Source organism: Lemur catta, chromosome 14 (genome assembly GCF_020740605.2).
Source record: "Lemur catta isolate mLemCat1 chromosome 14, mLemCat1.pri, whole genome shotgun sequence".
In the NCBI taxonomy this organism is placed as follows: domain Eukaryota; kingdom Metazoa; phylum Chordata; class Mammalia; order Primates; family Lemuridae; genus Lemur; species Lemur catta.
Window position 1 is genome coordinate 7,845,402 of NC_059141.1, and position 26,125 is coordinate 7,871,526.

Consider the following 26,125-nt stretch of genomic DNA (forward strand, 5'->3'; position numbering starts at 1 on the left):
TGCACGAACTCGGGAGAAGCCCAATGGGGCAGGCGCGGAGGCCGCCCAGGGGCGGGGACACCCCACCCGGCACCGGAGCAGACCCAAACCACAGGCGGGGACCCCCAACCATGGGTGGGGACCCCAGCCCTGGGCGCGCCCCCCGACCACGGGCTTTGACCCCCGCAGTCTCACTCCCCCGAACCAGCCTCCTGGGCAGGCACACTCCTCTGCCAGCAGGGGACACAAATGTGTAGTTAGCCACTTTTCCACCCCTAACCCGTCCTTGTTGGGAAAAGCTGAAACGACCTTTGGCTCCCATTTCCAGCGCGCCTTTGTCTGGCAGGCGGGGTCGGGGGTGCCAGTCGCGTCCCGACCCCGCCGCCCGCGGCCGCCGGCACTTACCCGCCGGGGTGATCGGAGATGGCCCGAGCGGAGCCGCCTTCCTTCTGGGACGCAGCTGCCCAAGAGCGCCAGGGCGGCTGGGTTTTCCAAGCCTGGTGGCAGCGGCGGCACAACGCAAGGAGTCCCCACGGCCCGGTGGTCCGTCCGGGAACGCAAACTTTCCCGGGGCGACGGCGCGGGCCGGCGCGGCTCCCCAAGGGCTCGGGAAAGTTGCAGCACAAAAGGCCAATGACTGGGCGAGCGGCGGCGGCCGGGCCAGGCTCCTCCCCCAGCTCCGGGCGCTCCGAGCCGGGCCGCGCAGCCAGCTGCTCGCGGGGCGCCCGCCGCGCTCTCCTCCCCGGCCAGGAATGCGCGCCTAGGCGCACCCGGGGGCCCGCCGGAGCGCAGCCACCGGCCCGCGGCCGCACACGGCGGGCGGGAGACGCACGGACCGCCGGACACACGCGCCGCCCGGCCGCTGCTCCGGGAGGCACTGCTGATTTCTTCCAGGAGTCTTTGAGTCATGGCAACTTGTTACTGTTCTTAGTTTTTCCACGGCGCTTTCCACTACGCATGGCAACGCGGGCAAGGCATGGCGTGTGAAATGACCGAGGTCAAGCACAGGCCGGGGGCCCTCCTCCGCGGTCCAGGCTTCCTCCTCGGGGCACTGCCCGCCTGCTACCCGGGGAGCCTCAGAAGGAAGTTGGGGGTGACATGGTGCCTGGAGCCAAATTCTGGCCCCTTTTTCTTCACCTGCCTGGTCTTAATGGTGCTTAAGCACAGATCCTTAGCGCGGATTGTGCTGTACGGTCTGCAGAACTTGTCGATGTGCGTTCTCTTAGGCTGCTGCACCCTCTGAAGTAGGCAGAGGCTAAATCCAAACCACTGCCCCACGCCCGCTGCCCTGCCATATTTCTAGGGAGCATGTGTTTATATCGGTTTGTGAGTTTTGGGGTTTTCCCCACTTAGGGCCCAAAATTAACTCCTTGGTTAACATGGACCTCTCATTTAGAAGTGGTATTTACCTGCCCACACCATTGCATGTCACCTTTTCTCTGGAAATCTCTGCAGCTAGGCCCCCAAAAGAAGAGCCTGTGACTGTATGTGGACGTCAGGCTTCCTATTTTAAGTTTAGTGTCAGCCAAAGCATTGCTATAGATGACATACTCAGAGACCAAAGGGCAGGAGACTCACAAATGACACACCACTTCCTTTCCTCCTCTTAAAGAAACAGGTACACAATGACCCCAAATAAGGATTCTCTGTAGAATAAATAGAATTTTACTGCTTTCTATGAAAATACTGCTTTTTAAATAACACCATGCTTCTAAGTGTCAAGTTTCTGGTGGAAATTTAAATAGATTCTTTGTTCACATGCTTATCATGGGCTTACTGGTATAGTATTAGTGTACCCATTTCACAAAGGTGATAACTGAGACCCAAATAGACTAATTTGCTTACATGTATTGGTGAAGTAAGACTTGGAATGCTCAGTCTTGAGTGTTCTTGTGCCCTAATCCTAGGTCATACTCATTTATGGTAAAAACACACCCATTTTCCACTTTGTAAGCTCCAGCTGGGCAAAGAGCTAAGATGAATTTGAGGTGCCATCCCTTTCATGTGAAACAGCCACTCCCCAGAAGGACAGATGCACATCCTTCGTGACAGAGGAAAGTACCACTGTGCTTTGAAAGCTACTGGGAGCTTGGGGTGGTGGGCAAAATGAAGGCCCTGCCTGGAAAACAGGCTCCTGCTGGAGAGGCAGGACGCAGGAATATGAAGGGAGAATACCAGCAGACACCAGGTGTGGTCAGCATCTACAGCAGGAAGAGCCAGAGGCTATGTGTATTAGAAGTAATTTTAGGAAACTAAAGGGAGCCTCTATTCTATCCAAAAACTTACTTTTGCCCCATTGGACCAAGAGCCCCTCTGCTGGCCACTTCCCCTTCCACCCCAGATTGCCAATGCCACCATTTCATCCATGAAGAAATCCTGGGAGAGGAGGCTAGAGACCAGGAGTATGCATGGCCTCCAGGCAACTGCTAGGGAATATGTGATGCTGAAGGACAGAGGCCAAACCCTCCCCAGACAAAGAACACACTAGCTGTTTGCTGGAAGCTGGGGTCTAAATCAAAGTTCATATGTCTGATTTGCTGATGTGCTCCCAAATAGAAGCTTGGGAATGTTGGGGCCCTGAATCACAGCACCAGGTCCTCAGAGAATCGCAGGGCATCCTGTTAAGGCACCCCCATGTGCCAGACAGCCTAAACGACCCTAGACTAAAGGCGTTTTATTTAGGGATTCAAAGTCACTTATTGAGTACTATGTTCCTGGTCCTACGCAAAGCACAGGTTAAACAGTCAGGGGTAATGTGTTTCCTATGCTCACTCCTACAGTCAGATAAAGGAATGACTCTCACATGACAGACACAGAAAAGGAATAGTTAAATCGGCCTTGGAAGATGTATTTTCCAGACGAGGGAATACTTAGGCTGAGTTTTAGAGGGTAAGTAGGTGTTACTATATTAGAGTTTCTCAGATTAGAGTATTTCAATAGTTATGCATTTAAAAGCATATTAGGAAAGCTATTATTAGCACGCCAAACCCAGAACTTCATAGACATTGCCAGTAATACACTGGAATAAAGAAGAAGCCATTTAAAGAAGGATAGTACATAGATAACAACACAAGCAGTACACAGATAGAGTAAACGTCATGAAAGTGGTCCAGGAGCAATCGACACTGGAGAGACATTGAGCTGAAAAAAGACAAGAATGTGGAGGAGAAGAGAAAAAAGAAATAGAATATTCGAGGTAGTAGGAATTAAATCTTGCATATACCCTGTAACTCGTAATAAAGAAGTATATGATTAAGTCAGTCATTCGACATGTATTTCTTCAGTACCTACAATTTTTTAGGTACTTCTAGGAGCTGGAGAAGCAGCAGGGAAGAAAGAGACAAGTCCCTGCCCTCACGGAGAATACCTTCTGGGTAAGTACAAAAGGCCACCTACATTAAGTACCAAATAGAGTCAAAGCTGATTAGGGCTGTGAGCTTTTTTAATCTTTTAATATCTGTACACTGTCGAACCAGAATCTGGTCTCCTTGAGGCTCAGGAGACCAAGTCTGCCTGCAGAGCCTCCCCCCCACTTCCCTCCCCCAGCAGCTGGTAGGCTGAGCCTCCGCTGGGTTGACTCCCAGTTCAGTGCTCACTGTCTTCCCCCCATCCTTCCTCCCTCCTAGAAGACGCATCCCCTCTCCAGGACCAGCCCTGGGGCTCTGGACCTCCCTGCTGCTAGAAGCTCTACTCCAGCAGGGCAGCACCTCAGGGCTTCGCCCAGCCCGAAGGGACATTTGGGGCCCAGGAGGTTTTCCCATCATCCGCTTGCTTTGAAAAGCAGCAAAATACCATCCACATGACAACTCCGACTGTGCCTTCCCCACTTAATAACTGGAAAAACAAAACCACAAAGGCAATTGAAAACTTTTTTAAAATAACCACTATGATATTAGGTAACATTTGTGAGCATTGCCCACACAGCTGGTAACATTTGTGAGCATTGCCCACACAGCTGGTCCTCTGCTAAACGTTTCCATCTCTTCTCTGCTAAATTCTCACAGAGCCCTTGTGGTAGGTACTGCCATCGTCCTTAGCTGACCATGGAGGCTTGGAGAGGTGAAGTCACTTACCCGGAGGACACACGGAGTGGGGCCGGAGTTCACACACAGGCTGTGTCTGCAGAGCCCAAGCTCCTAACCAGTCCCCAGCAACAAAGGGCGAAACTTCGGGTTATTTTTATACACTTTGACATGTCAGGAAAGAAACATGCTGTGAGGAACCCAGGCCCAGCACCCGGCTCTATCACAGGAGCTCAGCCCTCATACCGATAATATAAGATCCATTTCACTAATGAGCTGAGGAACTTTTTTTTTTCTGGAAGGAATCACTGCTTTGGGCTTCTGAGTTAAGTCCTTACATTCCATGAAGGGCTGTACAAGCAGCAAGATACATTCCTGAACTGCAACCCAGCAAAACTTGGTTGTAGGGCAGAGAGAAATATTTGCAGGCGGGATTCAGGCCTTCTAAAAATTCAGCTATTACCTCCGCCCATGCTAAGATGAAATGTCAGCCTGAACCCAAAATACACACAAGGCAATGTGTGGGGGCCGCTTTGCACACGGCTCTCAGCCTCATCCAGTGTTTCTAGATGTGGCCTCGGGATCCTCCTTGAGGATCCAGAAAGCCCATTCACAAAGCCAGGTCTACACTGCTCAGATGTGTGTTCAGTGAGCCAAGGACCCCAGGCTCACAGGCCAAGTGCACCTGGCCCCGCCCCTCCAGGGCCCAGCGCGTTCCTACACTTGAACTTGGCCTAGTCCTGATTTTAGGTAAGTCTTTGACTAAATAGGAAGCACAGCTCTGCCTGCTATGCCTTCTTCTTTGGCAGAAAAACAACTTTCTCCAAGAGACAGAGTTAGATGTCCATGTGACATCAGGGCAAAGGCGAAAAATAAAACATTTGATGGAACAGTCGCAGTAGTGCCAGGGTCTGGCAGGGCCAGGAGCAAGAGGAGGTTACAGGGTTCAGTTTAGCCTACACAGGGGTAACGAGTATGTTTGTCTCATCTCCCACCAGGCAAATAAGCATCTAAAGGCTGGTCTTGGTTTGACTTGTTGCATTCCCTAGACCAGTGGTTCTCCGTGGTGTAGAATCACCTGGGGAGATTTTCATGTTCCCTAGACCCTGGCCACACCCCATATCAGTTAAATCATAAACTACTGGGGGAGGGGGGCACCCAGGCATCCATATTTTTTAAAGCTCCCTGGGAAATTTCAGAGCGCAGCCAAGGTTGGGACAGTGCCCTAGGACCTTGCTACTCAAGGGGTGGTTATTGAGCCTGCAGCGCTGCTCAAAATCTAATGGGTGAAGAGTCACTGGGTACCTTGTTAAAATGCAGTCATGCACCACATAACCGCATCTAGGTCAACAACAAACCACATCTAAACGGTGGTCCCATGAGATTATAATACCGTATTTTGACTGTACCTTTTCGATGTTTAGGTACACATATACTTACCATTGTTTTACAATTACCTACAGTATTCCATACAGTAACATGTTGCCCAGGTTTGTAGTCCAGGAGCAACGTACTATACCACATAGCCTAGGTGTGCAGTGGGCGATACCATCTAGGTCTGTGTACACTCTGTGACACAACAAAGGCTCACCTGGCATGGGACCTTTATGCAAGAGCCCCTCAATTTGAGTGAATGAATGAATGAGTGAATGATTTACAACCACAATAATTTCGTTCTCACATTGTTCAACTAACTTGGCCAAGAGATTTTTATTTCTTTTTTGAGGGAAGTACCAAATAGATACACCCTCTATCCATTGGACAAGACACAGTCATTCTACAAACATTTGTTGAGGACCTAATATGTGCAGCCCATTGTGCCAAGGACTAGGGACCAGGCACAGTCTTTGCCCTCAGAGGGCTCACTCTCCAACAGTGACAGACATTCACTGAGCACTGGCCCATGCCAGCCCTGGTCAAGCACTTCCCATGCACTGTCTCACTGAATGCTCATGAGGTAGGTACTAATTTTATACCCATTTTACAGATGAACAAACTGAGGCCTCAAGAGACAAGGAAATATGATCAAGGTCCTATAGTGAGTAAATTGCAGATTTGAACCCAGACCTGTCCAGCCCAAAACACCCAAGCTCTTCTGCAAAGAATGAAACCCTATTCAACAAACTGTAATACATTTGCCCCCAATCTTCAAATTGTTTTCAGGCTCCAGAAAGGAATCTCACTACTCTGGTGGGAGGTGGGGAGACTCCTGAAGAGTCAGAAGGTTGGGAAGGCTTCCCAGGCACTACATTGTCTGAGCCGCTACTGTCTCCTGAACCAGAATGTGGTCCCATCCAGAGCCACAGGAGGGGCAGGGGCAAGGCAGGCAGAGGGTCACCCAGAGACAAGGGCACGTGGACTGGCCGACATCTCTCAGCTGCACTGGAGTTCCCGCTTCTGATGCCTTTAGAGTCTGTGCCTGCCTCTGCATTACAGCTTCTCCACGTTTTTATACCAAAGGAAAAGGGATTTAGAAGACATAAAATGGCCTTTGTTAGACTTTAGAGCCAGTGGCTTCTCAGAACTCCCAGAAAGAAGCAGGAAAGAGTAGTAAGTTTCCTCCTCGGGTCAGTCATAGTTCCCAAGTGCAAAGGGAGTTTCTGAAAGCAAAAATTTCCCTCCACTGAAGGCCATTTCTGTGTTCCATTGATACAGAATCCTCTCCACCGAAGAAAAGCCATGAACCAAACAGGAGGTATACACATTGATTCAGCAGGGAGCCGGGTGGTTTCTAACAGATAAATGTCCCATCTTCATGCAAAAACAAAACTAAACCCTGTAGTGACCATTAGTAGCATTGTATCTCCCAAGGAGTCATAGCCCAACTGTTCATAAAGAAACTTGAAATGGACCATTGTACCCTCTGAGGGCTTCCTCAATAACCTGCTCACACAGACACACTGTGCTAGGAGATGGCACTCAAGTTTCAGCAGAACTTTCTCCTGTTGAACTCCAATCCGAGACTGTCCTCTCCATCAGCGTCCACACGCTCCCAAATCGTGGCAAATTTGAGAATCTGCAAGCGCTGGGCCAACTAGCTTTCCTAGTGGGTTTTCCTGCACTGCTACTGCAAATGCTACCAGCCACAGCAAAGGGAAGCCAAGGCCACACAGCACAGAAGCTGCACCTTAACTCCTCTTGCAAAAGCAAAGCTGGAGCGAGCCTGCATATGTGGCTGTCTCAGACACAGCTCAAGGGCAAGGTTACTTTAAACCACACCACCTTCAGAAAATGATCTAGAACATCAGCTTATATGGGGCTCACCCAGGGGTGTTTCCTGTGAATGGCAAAGGTGTTGCTCGTTCTGTATTGTGCCAAAAGGATTGTTGAAAATAGCACTGATTTGAGGCCAGAGAACTGCATTCAGTATGAGTCCCCCCCACCCCCCTCCGACAGGCTGCGTGGCTTTGAGAAAATCACATGCCCTCTCTGGGTTTCAGGTCTCTCATTTGTAAATTGAGGAGGCTGAAGGTGCTGAAAGTCTCTGGTTCTGACATCTCATGACTAGGGATGCCTGAGCCAGGCATGAGGTGGTAGCATCTCAAAGGTCAGCGTCCCTGCTGCCAGCCTCAGGAGCCAGGGGAGCCTCTGCCCAGCCATCCTTCCGGTGCCCCAGAAGCACAGTCTGGTCTAGGGCTGAGACTTCAAGCCCAGACTTGGCACTCCCACCCTTCCCAACATTGCCACTGTCTGCCAACTCTGGCCATGCACGTTTCAATGCTGGCTGCTTGGTCACTTGCCAGGAAGGGTCTCCTCCAGCTATTGTGCTATGGCGTCCGGCAGGCAGGCAGGGCCAGACAACTTTCCGTCCTGCCCCTCCCTCCAGGAGGTTTGGGATGGGCCAGCAGCTCAGAACATCAGGCCAAAACAGTCGGGGCTGTTTGTCCCACAAGAGGTGCTTGGCGCTTGCTTCCCACTAGCGAGGCCGCGATGCTCACCACACAGGCGCACGCTCCCTCCCACTAATGTTAGCTTGCAGCTTCTTTGCAGCCACTCCTGGCAAGAGGTTAACCCCAAAGCCCTAGTTTCCACAAGGAAGGGAATGCATTCTCCCTGGGTGCCAGATGGCTTGACCTTGCATCCAATACAATATTGCAACACCGAGGGCCACCCCCGACGGGAGGCTGGGGCCACCACAGGATGGGAGGAAGCATTATAGGGTAGTGGAACATTCCAGAGAATCCAGGGCAGAGGTACATGCACTTCAGCAAGTTTCACCTAGCCCATGGGTAAAAACACAGACATTTGTCACTAACTTACCTTAATAGTATTATTGTCATTCAAATGGTGACAGCAATAATGATAGTAATAATAAAAAAAAACCCTGATATTTAAGTGCTTACTGCAAGCCAAGCAGGCTACTCTGCTAAGCTGTTTACACATGTTATTTTTATGTGATCTCCATAGTACTACGTGGTGGGCGCCAGCATTCCATACATTTTTCAGGCGAGGAGACTGAGGCTTAGAGTGGCTAAGGAACTTGCTTAAGGTTGAAGAGTCTAACTGCAGAGCCGGACACAGCCATCTGCCGCCAAAGTACTGTCTGAACTCGTTTTCCAGGACAGGAACCCTCAAACTCACCTGATAGCTGGTTGAGTTTAATAATTCAGCAACTGTATGCAGTGCCTACTGTGCGTCAGGCATGGTATCGGGTGCCGGGGAGCAAGAGCCCTGCCCTGCAAGTCTAAGCTTCCCAAAGAAGAAAGACTGCAGCTTATTCTCATGGCCAGAGACTGAGACCAACTCTGTATCAAAATGACCACAAACACACATCCAAGCAAACATTTCTAGAAAGACAACTTAAGATCACAATGTCTAATCTCCCAATCCTATGTTGGAGGACGTTGGAACCCAGGGAGGCGAAAGGTGTGTTGTCCCTTTTAGAGGGCACTGGATGAGTAGACAGGAGCCCACAAACAACCTGACACCTCAGAAGTGTGCTGGGGCCTGGGCTGGGAACCAACAAACCATATCTGTCACTCGCCTGCAGCATATCGACCTGCCTACTTATCCGCCTAAGCATTCACCCCAAACCTCTTTCCAGCGGAGGAATCTGTGCCCAACATGTCCTAAAAGCCCATCTCAGCTCTTCCCTAATGGGAAAGCTCTTGGCTTCCCCTTCTAAGCACCCGCCTAGGGTCACATTTGCTGGGTGGCTGCTGAGCCGGCTGTGGGGATGGAGCTGCCCAGAAGACCCCCCTCCCCCCTGCAGCTCAGGGACCATGTTCATGAAGTCTGCAAAAGCCACGGCCCTGCTCTTTGACAGTCACCAGCACGGCTTCCTGAAAGCTCTACGCAGAGCACTCCATGTCATGCCTCAGCTACTTCCCATTTAAACCCTCCGCTACCCCCGGGAGATGTTGTCAGCCCCTTTTACCTGCTTGGTGCAGTCCCATGACCACCCAACATTTCCCCCATGTGAGAGCTGGGATTTAAACTCCCGTGGCTCACCACTCCCCTGCATCCAGCCTGACTTCAACCTCAGCTTCACTCTGCCCTCCTCCAGCCCACCCCCCTCACCTGGGGCAGCCTCAGAGCCCCTCTGTCCTTCCCAGAAGGGCACTCCTGGCCTGAGAGCTGGGCGCTGACCCAAGTTCACTGTGCATTGGGGTCGGCCCGCCCTGTCCACTCTCAGGGCACAGCTGTACCTCTCCCCTGCTATGTGTATTCCCAAACACCTTCTGCCAGCCTTGCAAAAGGAAAGGGCATTAAGAGTATCTATCATCAGACCTGCTCCAGTGCCTTCCCTGGAAAAAGAAACACTTCCACCGTCTATGCCCGAAGCAGCGGCTGCTAAAATATTTAACACTGGGCAACTTAACAGGCGTCAAGGAAGCAGAGAACAAAGAAGAGGCTGAAATGCCGTGAGCTGGGGCCGTTTCTCACCCTGCAGGTTTCTCTGGACAAGAACGGTGCAGAGATACTCTCTGTCCTTGAGTGAGCCACATCCCCTGTCGGAGCCTCCATTTCCTCATCTGCCACAGGGGCACACAAACAGCACCTACCCAAGGGTGGAGGTGAGGGGGAAACATGACACTGGATGTGAAAGGCCTTTGGCCCAGAGGGAGGAATAAGCACGAGGGAACTCACACTGAGTACTTGTATCCCTGCCCTTAGTAAAGTGGCTCATTCCATCCTAACATTGCTCTAAGGAGTCCTGTGTGCCCCCATCTTACAGATGAGTAAACACGTTCAGTGGGGGTGATGCCCTGAAGGTCACCGAGCTAGAACTTGACCTGGAATTTGAGCTCTGTCAACTTCCAGGCTTGTGCTTGTCCCACTCTAGACCCCAGAATCACATGGTCGTCTCTGGAAGCCTAGAAGCAGTGTTGGGGCGGCTGGCGTTGCTGGGACGAGGAGCCCGCAGGAGGGTCCAAGGTTCAGCCAGGCGTCTGGGAGCCAGAACCCAGTTCTAGCTCTGTAGCTAGTTAGCTCTCTAGTCCCTTCCCCCTTCTGAGCCTCAGTTTCCTCCTCCATAAAGTAGGGGGCTCCTTCCAGCTGTAACCGTTGGAGTGTAAGATATCCATCTCTCAAACACTGCTGCTGAAACACACCCAAATCCAGGTCTAAAGCAGCGGCTCCCACCAGCAGCAGTAATGAGGGGTTCCAAGAAGAGAAGCGAGTCATTCAGACACATTCAGTGTCTTGCTCTGGGTGCAGGTGCAGTGTGAGCAGAGGCCACGGGGCAGAGGGGCTCGAAAACCCAGAAGAGCTGGGAGCCAAGGTGGTAGCATCCCTGTCCCAGCCACCGGGGACAAGAATCCAGCCCCTGCCTCTGAGGAGGCTGCCACCCTTTGTGTAGGTGCCTCATAAACCTGCTTTCTAAAGAGATTTGGAGCCTTTCCAAATGACAGGTTCACATCTCAGGAAATTCATTTTAATTATGAGAGACAAAAGCTTCAGGACATAAAGGCTGCATTGTAAAAAGCCCCTTGACTTTTGTATGTGATTGTTCACAATGATTATAGGTGTTGATTATAACACAAATCCACATTGTTTGTAGAGACTTTAGTGCCCCAAGTACGTTTGAATCTATAATGTCATTTCATGTAATGAGCTCCTTCTGGGCCAAGCAGAGCCAGGGGAACCCCACGGGACAGACAGAAGCCCAGGCACAGAGAGGAGGAACGGCTGGAGACGCTCTCACCCAGTTCCTGCGGGGTCTGTTACCACTTCACGTGGAGATCCTGGGCATTGTCTCTCTTTACTTAATTGCCATGATGCTTTGGAAGAAATACACTATAAATTACAATAGTAGTTACCATTTTCCCCAACACTTAACTATTTACCAGGCATTATCCTGGAGGTTTTGGAAACATGACCAATTATTTCCTAACCTCAACCCTAACAGAGAGGTGTTATTTTCCCATTTTACAGATATGGAAACTGAGGATTGAAAAATCAAGCAGCTTATCCCAAGTAGCGTGGCCAGGAAGAGGCAGATGGGATGTGCACAGGTCTGTCTGACTCAACTGCCTCCCATTTAAGAAGAATATTGCTGTTAGTGACATTACCGAGTATCAATTACTAATGTCATGTAAAATCAAACCCAGAAGGATCTCATGGGTGGGATCGCTTGTCCTGGCTTTATTTGCTAAGAGAACTATGCTTGGATTTTTTTTTCTTCTCCTTAATTTATACAATTGTATCCACCCTCTAAAAGCTTATTCTTAAACTTGAAAACATGGTGTCACAGCTGGTAATTTTAGAACGGGGTGGAGAGAGAAGGAAGAAACAGAGACCAGTGGGAAGAAGGTGTGGGAGGAATGGAGAGACGCAGCTCCAAGGGGCTTTCAGGGCCGGCCAGGGCTTCCTCGGCCAGAGGCCAGCGGTGCCTCTCTTTCCGCCCTCCCTCGGCTGTTCAACCCAGTTGCCCTTGGTGAGTCGCCCAGGTCTACACAAAGACCCCAGGCATCTGCGAACAGTTTAATTCTCTCAAAATCCACTAATAATTGAAAATACATTTCCAACCATTTCCCCAAATGGGAAGAGAGAGAAACTATTTAAACAAATATCCAACAAAACAAGCTTGGTGATGTCCAAGACTGATCCAAAACTGCATATCTGAACATGAGTGGTATGTAATCAAACTGCCACCAACATGGAAGACAGTCCCGCACCTACAAAGGTGAAATCAATTCAAGCACCTTCTGTAGAACAACGTAAAACTAAAGTGAGGCTGTCTCTGGGTTCCAGACTCTTCCATGGGGAGGATCATACAATGTATAGAAATGCACAGCAAGTTGCTCAGCACCTGCTTCTCAGAGTGGGGCGTGCACAGCCCCCCACGGGTGTGGGGTGGTGGCTGGAGGTATGCAAAGCCACGGGACAACCGTGGCACATCCACCAGCAGCACCAGTTTGGCTTCACAAGTTGGGAAACAGAGCAGCCCACATACTTAATGCCACCTGCATCTACATGTGTATGAGATTGGGTTATCAAACTGTCCCATCACCAAGATAGAAAAAGACACATTTCTTAGCTATTGTATCTGATATGTGGTATTTTCTCTATTCAAGTCAGCAGAATCTCCAAAATTCAACAAATTCCATGGAAGCATGTCAATTGATAACTAACAAGAGGGTAGACACTTTGGTTTTCATTTGCTTCACTTTGCTCTTCTCGTGGCAACTTGAAACAATATTTTGATGGGGAAATACAATATAATACAGTACACAAAGAAAGATACTCTTGAAGTTTTACAAGAGGACACAATCTCAAAAATTTTAACTTACAGTAGATCACTGTGGGCTACACAGTAGGGCGTAGGAAAGAATTCACTCTCCTCAGCCACTAAGACATTTTAGCAGACAAAGAATTCAATGGTGGAAAAGAAAGATAACCAGGCTGGAACTTCAGCCTCAGGAGAATAGACCTAGATCCCGAAACAGTCTCCACACTGAAGAGAGATTGCACAAAGCAACAACGGAAAGCCTAACACCCACTGCGCGCCAGAACATGTGCGTGTGGCGCGGAATCAATGATCTCATCTGATCCTCATGGCAGTTTGACAAGGCGGGTGCAAGCGTTGTCACCCCCAGTCTACAGACAAGTAAACTAAGGTTATGCGTGCAACCAGTAAGGGGCAGACAGATACTTTCCCTACACCTTCACTGGGAATATAAAAGTTACACACCAGCAAAGGCTGCAGGAAACTGTACTCTAAGTCAGCAACAGATTAAACTCGCATCTGTTTCAGCAGCTCACGCCCGTATCCACACTGGCCCGGAGTCGTGAGTCACCCCCGAAGGGCAGCAGAGGCAGCTGGGTGTCTGTGGAAGTGCTCAGACTCGAAAAACAGGTGATCGTGCATTCTTTCCGCATGTGCGAAGTATGAGTCAAATCATTTATGAAATGCCTGCAGCTGTTTGGTACGGTACACAGGTACTAATTTAAATTCTGACTCTGCCCCACTCTTACGCGCGTGCGTGTGCACACACACACACACAAACCCCAGAACAGCCAAAGGTCTGGGGATGCTGCGAAGCTTGTTCACAGTGTGTCTGTGTATGTCCACCATATCTCCATCTCCCGAAAAGGAAGAAACGTTGGGTAGCAGCTTCTGCACAACCCTAGGAGGCACGTCACTTAGGAAGGAACAGGCAAGCACACTGTTCCCAGTCACATTTGTCATTTATCCTCCTCCAATCTCAAGACTGATCTCCGTGGAGTGTGACTGCTGCTGGTGATGAGCCAGTCTGGCTTCAGAGATTGAATCAACGAGGAACCCACTGGCCTCAGAAGGTCATAAACAAGAGAGGTGGCTCCCTCGAGCCGAGCAGGTGGGGTATGATGTCTCGGGTCTGCAGGGTTCTGCAATTCCCTGTAGCTACGGTTACACACCTCTGCGAGGGTACAGAAAGCCATTGAATTCACTCTTTAAATGAGTGAAGGGTATGGTTTATGAGTCATATGCCAATAAAAGTGTGTGTGTTTTTTTTTAAAGATAAGCTCAATTGAAAGCAACTCAATCAATCCCTTTTACAACAGAGCTTTCAGTCATCTCAGGTATTACTTTACCTGTATATAAAATGGGAATGGCTGTTTGCCTCGTTTTTTTTTTTTTTTTTTTTTTGAGACAGAGTCTTGCTCTGTCACCCCAGCTAGAGTGCAGTGGTGTCATCATAGTTCACTGCAACCTCAAACTCCTGGGCTCAAGCGCTCCTCCTGCCTCAGCCTCCCAAGTAGGTGGGACTACGGGCGTGCAACACCATGCTCTGCTAATTTTTTCTATTTTTAGTAGAGACAGGTTCTCACTCTTGCTCAGGCTGGTCTCGAACTCCTAACCTCAAGTGATCCTCCCTCCTGCCTCAGCCTCCCAGAGTACTAGGATGACAGGCGTGAGCACCCAGCCTGCTTCTTTCTTACATAAGGACTCATGTGCTGTCTTAGGTCTGCTCTCCTTTGCAGAACAGCAAGTGTGTCTGTGTCTAAGACTGGTACATTTCACTGACCTTTCTGTTCCTTCTGCACCTCTGGCCTCCTCCGAAGTGACTTCCCCTGTGACCGTTGGAGCACCCTTCTCAGGAACCGAAGGTAAGGTGGCTGGGCCAGGCCCGGGGCTACTTCTGGGATAATGAAAGAGAGCAACAGATAGGATAATGTGGATGGTATGACGGGCATTTCTATCCAGGTCCTATTGGAAGAGCAGATTTCCCAATTAAAGCTTTAAGTGGCTACTACAAAAAATCCTTACGAAGAAATGAGCTCCAGGCAGTCAATGGCTTTGAGATGCTTTTGAATCATTTAGGCTCCCTCTGCCTAAATAAATCCAGATTCAAAAGCAGATGTGTCCAGACTCCCAAGAAACACATGGCTGACTGCAACTGATCACCCAATAGCACACAGCCGGCCCGTAAACATTTCACGCTTTTCCAACAGTGTATGAATTAAAGTGTGCAAGAAAGGAACAAGACACATTAAACAGCTCCCAGCCTCCAACCATTTCTCTCACATTTTTCAGAATCTCAGGACATCCAGAGCGGGGAAGCAGGTACATTTACACAATTAATTATGGAAAACTTAGCTTTTTGAAAACCACCCATCTCTGCGATTGACTTTTAAAAATCAGGCTAGGAATGACCTTTGAAGCTGACGCACATTCTTGTGGGGATTTATTCTTTTAAGTACCTGTCAGTGTGGAGCTGTTCTGGAGCCAGGTGTTGCAGCTGCGGGTCCCGAGTTTCATCAGGTTCTGGAGGTGAGGAGACACACACCTTCCCGTCCGCAGTGGGAACAGGGCGCTCAGGCCCCGGCTGCTCCTCAGCCTGCTGGTGCCCGGCTGGGCTGTCCCTGCAAAGGGCGGCTGCACCCTCCATCACTGGGGTCCTATCAGAGCAGCCTGGGTCCTGACAGCTCCCTGGCAGTGCCGAGTCACGAGCTGCAACCAAGAACACCCTCGTAGTACCTGCTTCAGGCTGGTCACCCGATGCATGTGCCCCTGTCTCAGCTGTGCTCAATGTGACGTCACCCTCTGCTTCCCCAGCAGCTCCTGCCACCTTGTCAGGCTCCAGGGGTGTGTGTGACACCTCCCCAGCGGGTGGCTCAGGGGCACTCTGGTTTCCCGGGGCATTTTGCATTTCCAAGATGCTGGCAGCGGCTCCAGGACTCCTCTCACTCCCAAGAGTGTCAGGGGTTGAGGGCTCACTGTTGGCCTCGGGCACAATCAAAACATCCCTATGGGGAGAAGGGGCTTCCTGGGCACAGGTGGATCCTGCCACATCACCTGGACCGTCTATGTGAGCAAAGTCCCTGGTGCCACCTTCTCTCTGTGGACTGTTACAGGCAGGCGTTTCCTGGTGCTGTTTTCCAGAAGGAATTCTGTCTTGGGCCAAGGCCTCCTCTCTGCGTCTCTCCACAGGGGTCTCCTGAGTAGCCGCCCGTGGGGCAAGACCTGAAGCCGATTCCTGCCCGCCCCTGCCCTGCTGTGAGTCGGCCTGGCCGCCCAGGCCCGGCCAGGCTTCCCCAGTGCCCTCTGGCCTCTCGCCTCCCCTCACTACTGGTGGGACACCCGCCGTCTCCTCCCCCACACTGGCACCGGGCAGGCTCTGCCCTGACGCCAGCCCCACCGGAGCCGGCAGCTTGTCTGGAACTAGGTCCTGGGGAGGGAGACGGGCAACCTCAGCCTCCACAGCCAACTCTTGCTTCTTCTCCTCCCAGAGTCCAGCGGGAGGCACAGGGAGAGAGGCCACACCCACTGCTTGGGGCCCATCCAGAAGCTTCTCTGGGCTCAGTGGCACAGTGCAGTCCTTGCCCACCACACTCCTCCCAGCTCCTGCCTTTTCTCCAGGCGCACTCAGGGCTCCAAGCACAGGCTTCTCGAAGATCTTGGCGATGTGCTCCCTGAAGTCAGGGAAGCCAGCAATGGCGCCGGTCTGCTTGGAGCTGGCATCCACACCACCTGGGGCGCTGCTCCTCGGATCCTGGGGAGGCTCTCCCGTCCCCTCCCCACTGCCCTCTGTCTCTCCTGCTACATCACCCGCCAAGCCCTCCTCCCTGGCAGGGCACGCAGGAATCTCACGGGGCTTGGTGCCTGCACCCGGGGCTGTGGACGCTTCCTCCTCCCCTGTCGCCTGCGTACCCTTGGCCAGAAGTGGCATCCTGTCCAGGTAGGGCACAGAGTCCACAGGTTCCCAGGTGGTTGTGGCTTTGGGGCTTCCGCTGCTGGCTTGCACTGCAGAGATTCCCCCATCAGCAGCTCCTGACTGCAAGAGGGAGGCGAGGGGGCCGGCAGGCAGCCTCATGGAGGCAGCATTTTCTGAGGCAAGCAGGGGCTCCCCTGTGGGACAGGAGCTTTCTCCAGGAGCTCTGGGGCCTGCAGAGGAAGCAGCTTTCACACCACTGTCGCCAGCTCCTTTCCCGGCAGCATCACTGATATGCAGGTACGGGGTGTCGGGAGCAGCCTCTTCGTGGGGCCTGGATGGCAGGAGGCTCCTTGGGTCTGGGACGGCCTGCCGTGTAGAAGTATCCACGGTGCTCCTGGGAATGGCCCCCGGCTCTCCGCCCGGCAGCAAGGCACCGTGGCAGCTGGCCGCGGGCTGCTCAGCTTGGCCAGGCTCGCCTGGGGCAGAGCTAGAAGCTTCCTCCCCGGCGGTAAGGCAGCGCTCAGTCTGAGGGAAGCCACCACTAGGAGTAGCTTCTAGTTCCTCGGGAGCCTTCTGCATCCTGGGGTCTCTTTCATCAGCGTTCCCCCGAGTCTCTGCGGGCCCACCTTCGCCACCTTGCTCCCCGGCCGATGGGAAACTTCCAAGAAGCTTCGCGGCCTCCGCGCCAGCTGCTGTGGCAGGGCGCTCCGCTCTCTGCTGCGGGGCCAGCACTGGGTGCTGCCTGCCCTCCTGGCTTGCATCACATGCCCGTGTGTCTGGGGCATCCTGGGCGGGTGTGCCGCCGGGGCTGGCGGGTGCGGGGGCTGGCGGGCCGAGAGCTGCATCCAGGAGAGCTACTGAGTCAGCCGGACAAGGCGGGGCCTCCGCTGTGCTCCTACTTGTCATCTCCCTCTTACTCAAGCCCCAGAGCGGGGGCCAGGCGTCAGCTACTTCAGAACCTCCTGCGTCCCTTCGACATGCTTCTTCATGCTGGCTGCCTGCTTTCAAAGCCTCGGCCGGCTCCTGTGGGGACTTGTTCGGCTCCTGCCCAGCACAGCAAGTTTCCTTCCCGCTCAGGTTCCCTGCAGGAGGAGCATCTTTCCAGGGATCTGCTGCAGGAGGCGAGACCCTCGAGGACTGACCGTCTCTGCACACTTCCTCTTGCCCATGCTCCCCTGCTGCAGGCAAATTCTGCCTCGTTGGAGCTGACCATTCCAGATCCTCTGTCGGAGAACTTTCCAGAACTGGGTCTTTGGGAGATGAACTTGGAACGTCAGACAGGCTGTCTGTGAGGAGCTCACTTTGAAGTTCTGATCCCGAAGCCTGCTCCTGTCCTGCACAAGTGGGCAATCGCACACCCTCTGGAGGTTCCTCAGGCACTTGGACTGGGGAGGAAGCTGCCCCCTGGTCCCTACAGCCTGGATCACTTGCATAAGTCTCGTTCCCACTCTCAGGTGGCTGGGCCCTCTCCCTGAGCATCTCAAAGGCGGCTGCGTCTGGGTCTGACTGGGTTGGCTGGAGACAGTTCTCAGGAGATAGCGGGGGCCTCTCAGATGCAACGCCTCTTGTCCAGCTGTCCCCTGGGTTTTCCTGCCGATCTTGCTCCGGACTGAGCGTTGTGGGCCCACGGTCCACTGCCAAGTTCTCCCCCTCTGGGGGATGTGGCACATCAGCGTGCACTTCCCGTCCGGCTGCATCATGCCCCAGCCCACTGGGTTGAGCCGGGGGTGTCAGCAAGCCCTCCCCATCACCGCTGCCTGGACTCTTCATTTCCGAAGGGCTCTCCACCTCCTGGGCTTTGGGTACAACCTCTGCAGGAGTGGACTGGAAATCTGATTTCTCAGATTCAAAAGTAGGAAGAGCCTCTATTCTTCCCAATCCTCCCCTGCCCTGAAAGGTGTCAGGACATTTGGGCTGCAATCCCGGCCCCTCCCAGACAGCTCCTTCGAGAACAGTGGGTTCCCCGGCTTCATCCAGTACTGGGGGCAGGACGGGGTCCTCCTCGTGGAGCTTGTGTAGTGAGTGGGATGCATCGGCCATCGTCTGCCACGCTGCCTCTGCTGACGAAGAGTTGTGCCCATCCATCTGCCCGGCACCCCCATTTCTGGGTGGCTGTGCTGAGTCTGAGCTGGAAAGGACTCTGTTCTCCGTGTTGCTGCTTAGCTTTGAGCCTTCATCTTTGTCCACCTCCAGATCGGGCTTGCAGCTGAAGGCCTGAGAGTCCACTCCCTGTAGGTTCCCGAGGTCTGCACCATCAGGTGGCTCTGGGGCTTCTTCCTGTCCTCTGGGGTCATCTCCAGGTGATCTGCTTTCCTCTTTAGCCCCCACTGGGCTTTCGGCATCGTCAGGGGCCTTGGCATCATTCTTTGGCCCCAGCGACCTTCTGGCACTTTCATTTGATGCACTGGGAGTAGGAGGAGACAGTACCCCTTGTTGGGCCCCCTGGCTTTGCTCCCTGTTTGAGAGCGCTCTCTCCTCCTGGGATGCAGGGGCAGGAACCTCTCCGGGGCTGCCTTCTGGATACTCTCCTTTGCTTCCGAGATCTGATGCACACTTCTCCAGTCCCACCAACACTGCATCTGCCAGCTTTTTGGCTGGATCTACAGAAACTGGCACCTCAGCCCCAGAAACCATCTCCCTCGGTCCTTCTGTGGCAGCAGAAATCAGAACAGCTGGATGTGAAGTGAGGCTTGAAGCAGCATGCGTGCCCTCTGTCGGAGCAGGTGGGGAGGGCTCAACGTGCACAAGATGTGCCTCAGGCTGGCCATCTGCTGCCACACAGACAACTTGATTGGGCTCGATTCCTGGTGTGCCTGTCTGCAGGTGACCCTGAACATCACTGGCATCCAGAGTCCCCTTCCAAGAGCCCCTTGTCCCCGGCGCTGGGACAAGACCTGGTGTGTCCTGGGACAGCTCTGCATGTGGCCGATGTGCTCCCATGTGCTGCTGGCAGCTCTCTCCGGAAGCAGCATTCACTGCAGCTTCCTGGGCAGCCCCTGCATTGCTCCTAGTGGGACCGCAGGCCCCGAGGAATTCCAAGTCGTCAGCTAAATACTGAGGCGGTACCTCCACTTGGCGTTTTTCTCTGTCTGAGGTGCTTGGGGCTGGATCTTGTGGGATCAAGGTCTTGGGGTGGGGGTAGGACTCCTCCAGGACAGCTGAGGACTCCTTGTCCAACTGGGCTACAGCAGAGGACTCAGGGGCCACTTGTGCAGCAGCCACCCCTTGCCTGGACAGTGTCGGGGGAGAGCCACCTGCAGCCTCTTTCCCTGGGGACCCTAAATCCCCAGGCTGATCACCCTCTCCACACAGCTGCGCCATCATCGGCCCTCCAGGAGGGACTGGTAACGTTCCAGGCAACTGGTCAATGCAACTGGGGAAGGAGGAGGACTTCTGTCCCTCTTCCTTCAGCTCTTTCTCTCTGCCGGCACCGGGGACAATGGCAACCACACGGTGCTGAGTAGAGCCGTCGCCCTCGGCAGGAAACGCTGCCTTGGCATCCGCTGGGGCATTTGGAGAGGGTTCCCTACTGGGGCATTGCGTGTGAGGACCATCTTCCCGTGCCGCTACTGGGGGGCACTCCGCGAAGGGCATGGAGGATGAGAGGGACTCCTGCTCCCAGGGGGTGCTCCCAGGTGGGCTGGGCAGTGAAGAAGCTTCTGGACCTCTGGCTCCCTGTGGGCGCTTCCTTGGCTCAGTCAGCTCTGGGAACACAGTGCACGGATCCGGGCTGGCAGAACTCTCAGAAGCGGTGCAGGAGCCTCCGAGCCCAGCGCTGCCAATGATGAAAACATTTAATGTTTCATTGGTTCTCACGGACGCCAAGCACAGAGCCACATCACAGGCAGAGCCACACCCACCCTCCCCGCAAAAGACCACCAGGGGCCCCAACTGCAGGCACAACATTCCCATGCAGCTCCCTCTCCCCGAGGAGCCCCCGTTCTGCCCCACCCCTCCCATAACCATTCTGCGTGCCCGCAAACCAGTGCAGGGATCTCACACGGTCAGCTTAGGGCTGCACCGTGCCGGTAACGAGTGAAAAGGGAGGTGTGGAAACTCGTGCGCAGTAGTCCAAAATGTGGGAAACTCAGAAAGTTTTAATGAGAGTCAACCGTAATGGGGGCTTTGAATCAGTTCTGTGTAGGTTACAAGGGGGTCCCAAGCACTCCCGGGATCCTTAGAGGTTCAGAAAAAAGGCACCCATTAGCAAAGCCATGCTTTGAAATACAGAGCTGGTCCTGATAATATTAACCTGATTCTTCACATTTAACAGGTGGCACAGTGAGAGGCATAATCCAAAAACCATTTCCATTGAGCTGTGGAATTTCTGCATGTGACCTCTGTATAACTCTTGGGAGCTGAATCACCTTCATACGCATATCTGTCTTAACATGAACACACTTAGCTGGGCAATGTGTGAAAAAAACTATGAAACATGCAGGAAACTTGGAGGAACTTGCTTCAGAATTATGGACTTGCTATGGATTATTATGGACTTACTATCCAGTTATTGTAAATAGCTTATCACATGCTATACTTGGACTACATTTCTCAAGTCTATATAGTTTTAATTAAGTGCATTTTTTAATTTAAAAAATAATATATGGCTAATACAAAATGTGGCAAATGTAGAAAAAATATAAGGAAAAACACCCCCTACATGCTTGCCACTTTCAGTGTTCTAGTAAATTTCCTTTTTTATTCCTATAAAAATTTTTAGGGGGTTTGATTTTTGTTATTTTTACATAGCTGTGATTCTATATACTTGCTATGATTCTATATACTTCTAGTAACAAGAGAAATTGCTCAAGGCAAAGTTAACAGATGTATGGTTTTTCTAAGGCTTTTACCATTTTCCTTAAAGTTATTATAGGGAGAAAAATAACAAAGGAAAATTTATGGAATCTTTTTGTAGCTGTTGCATGCACACACGTTCACACACACGTAGACCCACAGTGCTCTGCATGTGGCTGAAGGAAAGATTCTGTTCCCCATGTCCACTGCCAAAACCCCAGCTTCCCATGCCAGGCGGGCACATGCACTCATCTATGGGGGACGCAAACAGTGGAAAGGTGAAGTGCATTCCTATGACAGTTAAAAGAGGTGTTCTATGAACTGTGCCCCTCACCCCTAAATCCATATGTTGAAACCCTCACCCCCAGTTTGATTGTATTTGGAGACAGGGTCTTTAAGGAGGTACTTAAGGTTAAATGAAGTCACAGTGGTGAAGGCCTAATCCGACAGGACTGGTGTCCTTACAAGAAGAGGAAGAGACACCAGGAAGGCACACATATGCAGGAAAGGCCATGTGATGACACAATGAGAAGGGGTCTTCTGCAGGCTGGGAGGGAAGGTCTCGCTGGAGACCAACCCTGCTGGCACCCTGACCTGGCTTCCATACTCCAGAGCCACGAAAAAATAAACTCCTGTTGTTGAAGGTACCCAGGCTACAGGATTCTGTTACAGGTGCCTGAGTAGACTAATAAAATAGGCATATGGGCATTTATTGTCCTATCCTTTCAACATTTTTGAAGTTCCAAATTTTCCAAAACAAAAAGTTGGGAAAATATTATAATAATAGATGAAATTCACTGGATATCAGTGCTTTGCACAAAGTATCTCATTTAACCCTGCTGAGAGCTGTGCCAGATGGCATTACTGTTGCCATTTGCAGATAAGAACCCGGGAGAACAGGGAGGCTGAGCATGGATCTCAACTAGGGCATGTGACTCCGCCGGCCAGTCCTCTTACGCACTCCGCTACGCTGCCTCCAAGAACAAAACTTCCAAGGAGGCCAGGAGGCTCTTTACCCAGCCCCACTCCAGCCTCTCTGCCTGGCCCCTCACCTCTGAAATACATGTCACGTCCTTTGACATCCTTGAAGGAGGTGTGTACACATGACCACCATGGCAGTCGTCCTTTTCTAATGCCTGTTCCTGCACAGGTGACATGGGAATGGGGCCTGGCTACTGTCTCAACCAGGTTAGCATTTTCTGGCCCAAAAGCACAGCTGACAAGGACAAAGAAGAGAAAACTCAGAGGGTCATCAAGCTCAGACAGGCCCCTGGAGAGCCCATAGTGGGCTGCAATGCAAAGCACATTGACCTGGCCTTCTGGAAGGTACCAGGCCCAGGAAGAAACCAAACCAACCAACTCCTTCAGCACCCAGAGATGTTCCTTTCAACAAGCACTTTGCATTTCTTTGTATCTACTATTGATTCATTAACCAGGGTCAAACAGTTCAGTAGGTGGTGAGGTTGATGGGGTGTAACTCAGAAGTGAAGTCCTCGGACACAGGAACCCGGGCATAGCCCCCGCCCCAGCCCTCTTTATCATGCCGGAAATAAAACAAACCAAGCCACTTCCTTGTCCCTGCCTCTGACAGTGCCACACACTTGGGGAAAGTGTGTGGCTTCCCTCAGGCTGACTGAAGTCATTGTCATCTGGGACAAGATGATAAATTCACTCTACTTTGGTGTGTTGAAAACGTGTGCGGTTTGATCAGAGACCAACCAGGAACAAACTCTCCACGGAGTCTGGGACCAACAACTCCCCCCCAATAAGAACCCAGACGCTGGTTTATTTAGCATAAGCTGAACACCAGCAATCTCTTTGATTACCCATCAGAACCAATTTTTAAAGCCAGATTAAAGCCACTCACCAGGAGCAGATTTGCCCAAGGGCAGGGAAAATTCTGAGACCTCATCTATTGAGGGCTGTGCATTAACTGACGCTTACATAATGTCCTTTTATGCTTCGACATGGAGTCCAAATGTGTGGAGTAGAGGCTCTGCTCAGAATCCACAGGCCAGTACCCTTAATGGGAGGTCAGGGTGGGCAGGAGGACTGCAGACACCTACCGCACAGCAGCGGGGAAGCATGGGGTGCAGCAGCGGCCCGGAGAGGGGTGATTTGGGGCAGCCAAGGTCTGAGCAGACGCTGGGGACACAGATGGGTTCCTAAAGCATAGTTCTGAAAACGCACAAGTGTGCAACGCTTAAAGGGAGGAAGGAAGCTGACTGCAATAAACCCAAACATGGCCCTTGCACTACGAGGCTTTCAGGAGACCAGCAAATCCGTAAAGCAAAATCATAAGGATGGAGAATTGCCACATACTGAGCATTTACTGAGGCCAGGCCCGTGCTAAGCACTTTTCGGTTATGATTGCATTTAATCTGCACGACAGCCTGGTAGAGGGGCTGCCCCCTGTCACATACATGAAGAAATCTTCCCAGAGAAGGTCAAGGCTGGATCTGTTGGTGGCAGGGTGGAGCTCTGTGGCTGCCCCCCGTTGCCTGTACTTGCTGCTTGCACCCAACTCCCACCTGGGCAGGTGCAGCAGCCCTTCTCCCACCCACTTGGGCCCCTTCATGCTGCTCTCCTTGCTGTAGCCAGAGCAATGACTTAGACATGAAAGTTTGCTCCTGTCACCCCCTGCAAAAACTCTCCACTGGTTTCGCTTTGCTGTCAGCTATGGCCCCGACCTGCCTTTCTTGTCTGGTCCCACACAGAGCTCCCCAGCCCTGCCTCTGCCGGGAGCCGGGAGCCCGGAGCCCCCTGCTTCTCCCAGAAGTTCCCAGCCCCCCTCTTCGCTTCCCAGTGACACTTCTCTGGCCTTGGCTCCCCGGGCAGATCTCCTTTCACAGGCCCACCTGGTCACAGTTGCCATCAACACGGTCAATGACCCTCCCCTCTGGTGTATAATGGAGGATGGGTCCTTGTCTCCTTCCAATACTGTATCCCCTGTGCCTGGCATATGACCAACGCTCAATAACCGTTGTTGAATATTGAAGGTATGAGTGAAAGAAAGGATGGATGGATGGAAGGAAGGACAGAAAGATGCAACTGAACCCAAATCAAGGATACTAAATATGCAGCAATGCTCCCAAATCATGGTTGTTTCACTAGAAGATTAGGACAGTTCTCTCTTCCACACAATCATAGCATCCCAGTAACGTATTAGTCCAAACCTCTCATTAGAGACGAGGAAACTGAGGCCCAGAAAGTACAGGCAAAGCTCTTTCTTCTAAATGCTTCCGTGAAACCAGTGAGGTTAAACAGCACTTCTCAAGCACAATCCCCGTGCGCGCTGGTAGGTCTGATGAGCGAGGGCATGTGTTGCAAGTAATTTGTGCCTAATTATAAAGTACACAAGTCTGTGAATGATTTGTTATCTGAAAATTACTATAATTCAAAAGATTAGACGATATCCCCACACGCCATCACGGTTACTCACTGCATTCTGACGCGCTTTCTGGGAAAGGACAGCAAGGGTGGAATGAAGCCCGTGGGTTAGTGCTGTGGTTTGAACGTCCCCTTCAAGCTCATGTTGAAACTTACTCCCCAGTATGGCAGTATTGGGGGGGGCCTTTAAGAGGTGATTGGGTCTTGAGGGCTCTGCCCTTATGAATAATCTGTTCATGCATTAATGAATTAATGGATTAACTGGTGACCACGAGGGTGAGACCAGCAGCTTTACAAGAAGAAGAGAGGCCTGAGAGCACACTCAGCCCGTCCCCACGTGATGCCCCGCGCTGCCTCGGGACTCTGCAGAGAGCCCCCGCCAGCAAGAAGGCCCTCCCCAGATGTGGCCCTTTGACCCTGGACTTAGCTTCCATAACTGCAAGAAATCAATTATTTGTCCTTATAAATTACCCAGTGTCAGGTATTCTGTTATAGCAACGGAACATGGCCTAAGACAGACTGCAGCCCCTGGGACCTAGCAACCCAAATATACATTAGCAGTGGCGACAGCTGCAGCAGAGAGGAGGGGGTTTGAGGGGTCCCCAGATTCTTGCCTTGGACCTCAAATTAGAGACTTTCCCAACTACTCTGAGCTCTCAGCAAAATATGATGCTACCGCCATGTTCTCTGCCCCTCATGGTCACTCCCACAGGAGGAGGGGAGACTTCCCTGATTGGTGAGACAAGGACAGCCAGCCTCAAGGTCCCAGCTTCCCCACAGGTGGGGTTAAGGTGTTTGAGGTTGCTGAGATGAGCCTGCGCACATGCGGCCATTTACCACCTGACGAGCTCGCTGGGGCCCGCCCTCCCGTCCTGCAGGGCGCCCTGCACCTGGCACGGGCGGGGAAGGCTGGTTCAGGGGCCATAGGAGTCGTCCAGTTTTGACATGTGCTTTAGCGCAGGCTTGCTGTGACAGTACTGGCTTCCTTGTCTCCATCTGACTCCAGCATCTAGTTCACAAAGGATTTGGAATCTGGCGGGAAGGGCTGTGATGAATTAGCTCCCTGAAGCCCACTCGCAGTTTAGGATTACTGCAGTGTTTTATTTCCCCACACGTTTTGAGGGCTTGTCGACATCTGAATTGGCCCACGGGCCACGTTTTGTGTCTGACTTTTCTTCAGGGAAGGAAGGCTGAGATCCTGTCCAAAGAAAGAAAACTAAACCCCAGAATGTTTTCAATCCTTCCTGACGAGAAGTCAAAATAAAGCCAGTTAATCCGGGACCACGTAGATCTTCACAATGACACAGCTGAACATCTGCCAGCCACCTGGTAGTTCACTGCCTTTATTCTTGCCCT

The 26,125-nt window shown here is 52.0% G+C and overlaps 1 protein-coding gene across 5 annotated transcripts in view; it reads right to left on the reverse strand.

Annotated features, from left to right (window-relative positions):
* The window catches only part of TACC2 (transforming acidic coiled-coil containing protein 2), a 172,721-nt gene that overhangs the window by 112,313 nt on the left and 34,283 nt on the right, over positions 1-26,125 (reverse strand). For 3 of the 5 annotated variants that reach the window (XM_045568334.1, XM_045568332.1, XM_045568333.1), the window contains 2 exons: positions 15,132-20,360; positions 14,456-14,569 (listed from right to left, as the gene is read on the reverse strand). The exons of the other annotated variants lie outside the window; for them this stretch is intronic. In XM_045568334.1, coding sequence (XP_045424290.1) covers positions 14,456-14,569; positions 15,132-20,360 — 5,343 coding nt within the window. The remainder of the gene's footprint in view (positions 1-14,455; positions 14,570-15,131; positions 20,361-26,125) is intronic. 5 annotated transcript variants of the gene reach the window in all.